The 9,947-nt window shown below is 31.8% G+C and overlaps 1 protein-coding gene across 1 annotated transcript; it reads right to left on the reverse strand.

The window, feature by feature from the left end:
* Positions 1–6,531: 6,531 nt before the first annotated feature.
* Positions 6,532–7,573, reverse strand: LOC105119848 (blue copper protein-like). The gene is made up of 2 exons (XM_011018041.1): positions 7,326–7,573; positions 6,532–7,186 (listed from the first exon to the last, which is right to left on the reverse strand). The coding sequence occupies exons 1-2, from the start codon at positions 7,507–7,509 to the stop codon at positions 6,537–6,539; spliced, it is 834 nt and encodes a 277-aa protein (XP_011016343.1). The 5' UTR covers positions 7,510–7,573; the 3' UTR covers positions 6,532–6,536.
* Positions 7,574–9,947: the final 2,374 nt, after the last annotated feature.

Consider the following 9,947-nt stretch of genomic DNA (forward strand, 5'->3'; position numbering starts at 1 on the left):
TAATCATTCAGACCTTTCAACTTATAGATATGAATCTTGTAACCATAAATAAGGATATTCTCAAAACTCACAAAAAAATATAAAAATGATTTACTAGATAAAAAAAACCAAGAAACTTAAACAAGAAAATATAACTTACACAAAAAAAGTGACTTAGACAGTTCTTTTTTATTGATACCTTAGATCAATAAAAAATTGATTAATACATAATCGATTGAACATTACTTGAAAAAGAAAATGACTTTTCTTCTCATAAATAAAATGTTTCTAAAAATCCTTACTCTTATTAGACAATTATATATATATATATATATATATATATATTATGTTACAAATTTAATAGATATTGCTTGATTGTATATTTCTTTATAGTTTTTTGATTTCAGAGTATCATTTCCTATTTTTTGTTTATGAATACCATATTCTAAGTTGTGATCGATTCTATTCATTAAAAAGAATTGATTCAATATATATATATACACATGTTATATTAGTTTGAATCAGATTTTGGATCAATCCATATTTGATTGATTGCCTCCATTATGATGTTGGTAACAAAAAGCACTTTTTTTTTGTTTTATTTTGGATCTTTCAAATCATTTTATAAGAAATATGGAGCATTTTTTATGATCATTTGATAAAAAAATCCATTTAAAAAAAATAAAAAATAGGTCTATCATGTCTTGAAATCTCTTTTTTGATTCAAAATCATGTAGTGATTTGTATATCCCCGTTTCAATCATGGAATAGATGACATAAGATAAAATTATTCAAGAAAAAAATCTAATTGGAATTGTCCATATTTAGTTCATCCTTCAAAACTATATCATATCTAAAATATGATGAATTGAGATGGTATTTTATAAATACATAATTATCTTGAATATGTTAATTATTTCTTTATTTTATGATTGCTTGGAAAGGAAAAGGAATTATCTTGTTATTTATTCAACAATTGTTTTTTTTTATTATCTCTAATGGACTACTTAGTAAGACTACTCAGACGACGTTCTAACAATTTATTAGAGAAAAAAAAATGAATGGCTTTGTAAGATTATAAAGAAATTTTTTGGTTTCTTTCGAAAGAAGATGATTATTCATCTCCTTTACACCTTTCATGAATAACCGGGACATTTAAAACTATCAAGAAAGGTATTTAGGAAATTAGTCTAATTCTATCTCTGCTCATTCCATTTAAAAAAAATAATAAGGAGTCCAAATAATCAATATTTCTTTTAGTCATTTAATCTCTCTTCCAACAATGTATGATTTTTTGAATCCTTATTGCTAATGAAAAAAAAAAGATATCTAGATTGATAAAAAAATCTCTTTAATTGGCTAATTTTTCTGTGAATGAAGTTTGATCTTGTAAAATCATACTGAATATTTGATGATATATTTCATGCTTGGATAAACTACCAATCCTTTTTTACCATCCATATATTATCTAACCAAATTTAATTTTCTCTTAAAATGTTCCTAAAAAAACTTGATTCATGTGGATTATTCCCTCAACTAACGAAGAGGTCTTTACAGAATTGATATATATGAAATCAACTATAATTTTGAAAAGAAATACCATTTTTTTCTCGAAAAGAGATGAGAAACATATTCAATATCATTTGATTGACTAGTTAACTTAGCTCATTGTTGTTTGAAAAAACCCTCCACTTTAATTGATTTTTTTCATGAAAAGCATACATGAGATAACAAATTTAGTCTTTCACTAAGATTTCAAATAGCTATTATGAATTCAAGTTGATTATGTTTCACCCTTTTCATAAAGAAAGATGATTAAACAATTTCCAATCCTAGTTTTTATGGAACATGTCATTAATATAATATCTAAAAAAAACTCTATATTTCTGATATATTTATCTTTGAATGAGATCTTAATTTCAAGAACGGTTTCATTAGATATCTTACAACTAGAATCCTATTCTTTTCTGATCCAGTTCTTTCAGCATCACTAATCCTAACTAGATTTAAACATGATACCTTTTTAGTTGTTGGGCGAATCCAAGTACTCTCCTTTGAATCTAGAAAATGACTCTTAGAAATCTTTTATCCTTTTGGGAGATATATAAGCAAAACAAACAACCTATTGATATTGGAAAACCCAAGGGATTTTTCCAATATATCATTTCTAAGTCTAATGGAATCCATATGTATAAGAAGAAGTCCTGTCAAATAAAGATTTTTTTTTATCGTATTTTGATTATTAATATGATATAATGACCACTATTACAAATAGTACTAATACCTTGATCATGAAATATCAATTACTTGTTGACCTTGTGAATTGCGTGAAAACAAGATACTCTAAATTCATGAGTCCAAGAGTTTTATGAAATATTCTTGATTGAAAAAAATTGTGAATGAAATATCCTACTAAATTGAATTGGATCCATATGTCATAATTTATTTTTAGGTTATTTCTAAATTCGTTTCATTACACTATTCATCTCTTTCCTCTACGTGTGTAAAGGCAAGGAAAAAGAAAGATTTTGAAAAGAAATGAATAGAAAAAACAAAATGAGTGAGTTTGAAAGGAGAGTTTTAGAGTGAAACAAAAAAACAAAAGGAAATTTTAAGAAGAAAACTAGGGAGACTTGAGAGAATCAGGGAGGGTGATTGTTTTGAGAGTTGAAAAAAAAAACAAAGAAGAGAAAGAAGGAGAGAAGGAAGAGGGAAATATAGACAGAAATGAGGGAAAGAAAAAAATAGAAGCATAGAGAGATAGAAAGGAGAAGAAGAAGAAGAAGAATCACTGTCTGGAATCATCTCACAACCATCGCTACAATGCCACCTTTATTCTTCCTCTTCACCACCACTAACATCACTATCAAAGGCCGCAGGTCTGCTTCTTCCTCTTCCTCCTCTTCTTCTTTATCTTCTTCAGGCTGGTCCACTGTTCTGCATAAATAATGGAGAGTCTCTCCACTGTTTGTTTTAGTTTTCTGGGTTGGACAGTGCTGACACAAACCAAAGTGGTTGGGCCAGGTCCAGTCCAAAAATTTTCAAAAAATCCAAAAAATCTTTTCAAAAAATTTCTGTGTATTTTTTTTTATCAATTTTGCACAATATTGGTTGGTATTATGTTATAAAGATACAAATCTAGTATTAAAACACCTAGTTTTCTTTGAAATGTTGTAAAAAAAATTAAAAAAAAATCTTGTTTTCATGCATAAAACTAAGCCTAAAAAAAATCATATCATATTTTCATACAAAAAAATCCAAAATATGTTTTAGCATGCATTTTAGCTTTAATAACCAGTTTAATAAAGTTATAAGCATGAGGCCAACATTTCAAAAATTTCAAAAAAATTATTCCCTTTTCTTTTAATATCTGGGATTAAGAACTTACATATAAGACGTACTCCTATTATTAAAATTAATTTCTTTGGTTGACATAGAACGGTTAGGTTTTATCCGATGAGATAAGAATCTTCTTACCGATGAGAACTTTTCTTAAACTATAAACAAACCAACAATTAGAAAATATGATAAGATTTTAGTTTTTTATCAGACAATTAAACAATATAACTTACTTTAGGTAAGACGTATTTGAGATGTTAATATCTTCCCTTTATGCAACCAGTCCCTGTACCCGATCTCTGAGACTGGTTAAAGTTATAGTAACCAAAATACTAGGCGATGACTCACATTTCTTTTTTCAATGCTAAAAGAAAAGGATTCCTTTATCTATATTTGTCAAATAGATATAAGAGTGGACAATCGCTGCGACGCCATATATATTCAACACCATGAATATAAAAAAAAATGAGAATTCGTAATCTCTTTCGATATCTCTCATAGATTGAAAACTAGGATTTGAATTGATTTTTTTTTATTGACTCTTGCTAAATTTAAATTGCATTGATTTATCATAAAGATTTAATTTCAATAGGAATTTAGTTATTCATCGTATACGAGAATCTCTGCTAAGCATCCATGGTTGAACAACGAAAGCACCTAAATTATAATTAGCAAATTCATAGGTTCATTTCTAATTGGATGCACACCAATAAGACCATCTAATAAATCTATTAGAATTGCTCTGTTTCAATGGAATCTCATCCTTCATACATAGCTAACTGGTATAGTATATTCATATCAAGAAACATAAATAATAAGAACTAGCATTCATAGTGAGACTAGAACTTCTTAGAAGGAAATTGGATTTATGAATGGAATTAAAAAGAATTTTTTTTTTATCAAAATAAAAATTCAAAAAACTTTGAGATTTACCAAGTAAGCGCGCGCGCGCGCCCACACACACACACACACACACACACACACATATATATATATATATATATATATATTGTGGCCCTTTATCTTTTGACTATATTCAAGATTTTATTTCATAGAATTAGGTCACAAAAGGATTAAATAAAAAAAATATGAGAATGAAATAAAAAAATAATGAAAATAAAAATAAAAAATGAGGAGGAGTTTTATTATTTATACAAACAATGAATTACTTTTAAAAAAAACTCTAATCTTTTACTTGTATATTGATCATAATTGACTATTAAAAATCATGAAATATCAATGAGCTATGGTTTAATATTGGATTCACTTTTTATAATAATCCAAAAAATAATCTAAATTTAACTAGAAAAGAACTTATTTTTAACGTACAAAACCTGATTCGGGAATTCTTGAATAGTGAAATCAAGCTTAACACATAAATGATGAATTGAAAACTTGATCATTCCATCTAATGAAATGAAAATTCTAGAAAAAACAATATGCTAATGCCCTGATCATTAGTTTAGGGTAACTTGATTAATTGAACAAGATTTTCCTTTTTTATGCAGGAAAAATCTCCACGTGTTAGCTGACCGATCATATGTAGAAGTCCAAAAAATTACCCTTTTTTTTTGTTCAAACCAATTAATTACAGACACCAAGGAAGAAGAAAAATAAGATATGACCACACATGATCTAAGAATAATTGTAAGTTTTTGGTATTTGAGGTGTCAGCCTAGTGATGAGAGGGACTTGTTTCTTTTCTTTGCCTTTAGGTTCGAATCTTATTGTGCATGCTTGTCATCCCTGCGGTGTTTTACATGTTTATTGGGCTTGCAAGATATTCAATGAGCTGTGAGATTAGTCGTGGTGCGCGCAAATTGACCCAAATATCCACATAAATAAAAATAATAATTGTAAGTTTTTTCATTTTCATCTTTTCATTGTCGATCTTTTTCATGTGTAATTCAGCTTTTGGATCAAAGTAAAAGCAAATAGTGAAATGTTTGACAAATTGACATTATATTCTTATTTCCCTTCTTTTATTTTAAATAAAATGTATAATTTCTCTAAAGAAATTATAGTATATGCAAATGATGAATAAATTTTTAAATTTAGCAAAATTGTAAATATTACATTGTAATTATTAAATCCAGTTCAAGTATTGACTTAGTTAAGAGGTCAAGTCCTGAGTTTTATGAATCAACCTGGAAAAATTAAAAAAAATCATGTTATAAATAATAAAATTTTAAAAATTATTTTATATTTAAAAAATATTATATATATTTTTTTTTAAAATAACACCTTGTGACATAGACTTATAAGCATAGGAGTAAATATAAAGCTAGCTGGGTCACATCAAGGGTGAGGAAGGAATACACCGCATCATGTTGGTTGTTTTTGCAGAACCATCTCCTCATAAAGTTTATCTACCATCTTTGGCTTCATCACAAGCAACCAAACACCACACAAACCCAGAAATTGAAAACAGCCTGCTACCTGTTGCTTCTCTCTCTCCTGAAACTATGAGTTTGATCCCTTTTAACCTTTAATTTCCTTCAAGTTACAGTCATGAATCGTCACTCCCCAACTCGATTAATGGGTGCTCATTTGTCTTCTTGAAACTCCCCAACTGTCGCAGCTTTTGATTGGGGGAGCCTCGAGCATCCAGTATATGACATTAAGGAGTATTCCTCCATGGAGTAGTCCACTCATAGAACAAGCATGTAAGCGAAGCAAGAACAAGGATTTCCATTTCAGATCTCTCATCTAGTCAACAGTACACATTCTTTTATTCAACAAATACATCCCATGCCTGGAACGAGTTCAAGGAGGAAGGGGGGTCAGGGGGGCACATGAAGGAGCTGCACTTAAATTCGGGCTAGAAGGAAGAATTGGGAACCACAATGCTAACCCTCAAGATCTCCCAACCCAGAATCCAGATCGACTTGCAATCATCTGAAGCGGACCCAACTCCAAAGCACCGGGTCTCGCCCGGGTTTGCCCGAGTCTACCGGGTCATGGGTCGACTCTCCAGGTCGACCGAGTTTTGCCAAGTTGTTGCCTCGACCAGTCTTTTATTAAACCCGAACCGGTCCAGCCACGGGGCAACTGGATCCCAAGTAGACCCTCTGGGTCGGTCCGGGTTTAATAACTACCGTACCAGTGCCAGATTAACTGAAAATCTAAAAGAAAAAAAAAAGGGAGCTTTATTGTATGTAAAAAAAAATCTGGATAACAATAACCTCACATAAAAATGAATCACACTAATCAAACTCTCAACCACGTGTAATATAATAGCACCAAAAAACTACAAAAATGGACAAGAAAGTGGTAAAGCCACTGAAACCCAGAGATCTGGCAGAGTTTGGTGGAGCAACAGTAGTAGGTGGTTGGGCAGTTGGTGGTGAGGGTGGTGAACCAGAAGCTGGGGCAGGTGCAGGTGGTGTGGCAGTTGGTGGTGAGGGTGGTGAACCAGAAGCTGGGGTCGGTGCAGGCGCTGATGGACCAGAAGCTGGAGTAGGAGTGCTAGGTTGAGGAGCAGGAGTGCTGGGTTGAGGAGCAGGAGTAGAAGGTCGAGGAGCAGGAGTGCTAGGTTGAGGAGCAGGAGAAGATTGAGGAGTTGGAGTAGAAGGTTGAGGAGAAGGAGAAGATTGAGGAGTTGGAGTAGAAGGTTGAGGAGCAGGAGAAGATCTCTGAGGAGCTGGAGAAGGAGAAGAAGATGCAGCACTAACATTGATCATCATCTTTTGACCAGCAGAGCAATGGCCAGTAAAATTGCAAATGAAATAGTGCTCTCCTGAAGCATCAAGGTTGATTCTTGCTGGGCTGGTTTCTACCGAAGAAATGGGACTGCTTGTGGTGCAAGCATCATAATCTGCCTTTGTCACCTTGGCAACATCATGCGCGTTGGCCATAAAATTAAACACTGAAAAATAATCAAAAAGAAAATATTAATATTTGAAAAAAATCCATTCTCATATTGTTCGCTCTGATATATATATAATAATTATATATATATATATATATATATATAAAGCATAGGTTAATTAGGGTTGTGGTGTTACCTAGAATTTCACCAATATTGAAGGTTTGGTTTGCAGCCCATGATGAGTAGAAAGCAGGATCACCAGTAGGAATGGCCCAACCTGTGGTATCACCCACCGTATGGGTTGTTTGCGCCACTGAGGTTTGTATCAAAGCAGCTATAGCAATTGCTGCAAGGAATGCTATGTTGAGTCCTCTTGCCATCGACAATCTGGTTTTTCTATTCAAGTGGATCCTGCTTTTCCTTGTTGTAATACGAGCGGAGTGTCTGAATATGTTAATGTGCCTCCTATTCCCTATTTAGAGGGAGAGCCCAGGTCTTGCCTTGAAATTGTTAGTAATTTTGCGCAATTGGATGGAAAACACGTGTGTGATTCCTTATCTTTGATCAAGGGTGGGTTTGTTGAAGTGTGACTTATCAGAAATCCTTGGGATTTTACCGCGTAAGAACTCGCCTAATGTGACTTCGGGACCGTTAACTAGTCCGTGATTGTTGTTGTAATGTGAATTAGAGCAAACCCATTAAGGGAAAAATGAATAAATTAAATTGTATGGGCCATGACGTGGGAAGAGCTTGGTGCAATAGAAGTTCCATGGAGACAGGTGGAGGCATCTGAAGTTGGAGAGTTTCAAGGTAAGACTTTTGTAGACAAAATGAGTTCTACTATGCTAATTATACAAAGTCCTTAATTGCAGAAGTTGCCTTTGATGTGATTTAGTTGATAGACAAATTGAGAAATAAGTGTGTTTGGTGATATAGTTAATGTCAATTTTATGTTTTTTTTTCAAATTAAATTTACTTGATTATAATATCAAACAGATCTTAAAAATTAATAATATTTATATAGTTAATGTTTTTTTTTTATCATCTTCGCTCGAGTATAACCAAAAGTTTTGTTTTTTTTTGTGCATCTGCATCTGCTTAATCCAAAGAATTAAGCATGGGGAATTAGATTTTGAACTTGGAATAAAGTGCCCATATCGTAAATATGATATGGGCGGAAGCCATTCTTTATGATTCCTCTTTCCAAAAGCCTATGCCATTTTTCTATTTTTTTTCTTGAAGTCACCTGGCATTCTAACTAATGGCCTACGGTTGAATGGACCATACGTTACCCTTATTTCAATAACCTTAAAGATCTGTGATATCAAGTAATTTGTCCTTCTTAACCTGAAATTAGCTATCTTGCATAATTCCTTCTAGAAAACCCCCAAAAAAACATAGCTTTCTTCCATAATCCCATTTTAACACATCCAGTTCCATGTACCCCTTACAACCTTTATCGCTGCTTGCTTCTCTAGCTATACTCGTCTTTCTTTCTTTCTTCTTCTTCTTTTATATCTCTCTTTGTTTTAAATAAGTGTTCCCACATGATAAAGTTGTTGAGATTTCAAATGGATTTGGGCTTTTCACAACTGCTTATAGACCGAGATGTTTAGGCTGAATTGTTAGATCGAGGTGTCCGAGTTTGGTTATTATGTATTCCCCAGCAAACAAGTCCCCTGTATGATTAGAGAATCCTCCATTGATTAAGTTTGTAAAACCAAGAAAGAAGGAAGTAATCTAAAGTGGGAAAAAGGTACAAGAATAAATTTACAGGAATAGAGAAGAAGAAGCATTTAGCAATTATTGAGGAGTGCAACAAGGTGTGTGAGAATGATGTCGATGCAGGCTTTTGGTGGGATGAATCTATTGATGATATGGTGTTGGAAGAGCTTGAGGTGTGTGTGAGGGCCGTGCAAGATTTAAAGAAGAATGTGGCTACTTGGATTAATTTTGGTGATGATCATTTTGGTTATCAAAATATGGTCCATTTTGATGTTGGCGGTGTTAATGGATTCAGTCTTGAAGATGGGCTTGTGATGGAGGGAGGGTATTGAACTTTTGATATGGCTGGTATGTGAAGAGCCTTGATCATCTTAAATGCCCGCCATTTGATGTTTTCTTTGAAAAATTGATGCAAGTATGGTCATAGAAAATAAATATTATTTTCTACTAGTTTGAAATATATTCGAATTTTATTTAGTTATTGTGTGAAAAAGGACTCCCTCTATTGTATAGTTCAATTTCCAATGAGTTTCTACTAAGCAAGAAATAAATATTTTCTTCCATGATGCATTAAATACTTTTTTTACTTTTAGTTAGAAGTATTTAATATATTGAGAACATATGTTTATGTTTGTTTAATTATGTAATTGATTTATATGGCATGTTAGTGATGAATGGAAATGTATAAGATTAGTATATTTAATAACTAGTAAGCTTGATATAGGTATGATAAATATATAATGGAATGATAAATATATAATGGAAGTTATCTGTTGTTGTTGTGTTTTGGGACAAAAAAGGTTGAAAAATATGTTGTTAATAATATTTTGATAAAAATAAAGTAAAAAAAAATACGAAAGAAATATCTCTTTAAGCTGGTTAAGTCAAGATTTTTTAAGAAAAAATAGAGTAAATATTAGTTATAAAGTATGATAAAGTTCACTAAAACATACATGAGGCAGGAGTATATGTAGGAAAGAATTAGAATAGGTGGTGATTGATGAAAAATCATAGAAAAAATTGAATTAGAAAATGGTATTATAATAGTGCTATAGGCCTTCCAAGATGTGAATAATTGTAGATTTGTTTGAAT

The sequence above is a fragment of the Populus euphratica genome, unplaced genomic scaffold (assembly GCF_000495115.2).
Source record: "Populus euphratica unplaced genomic scaffold, PopEup_1.0 scaffold3699.1, whole genome shotgun sequence".
NCBI classification, from domain to species: Eukaryota; Viridiplantae; Streptophyta; class Magnoliopsida; order Malpighiales; family Salicaceae; genus Populus; species Populus euphratica.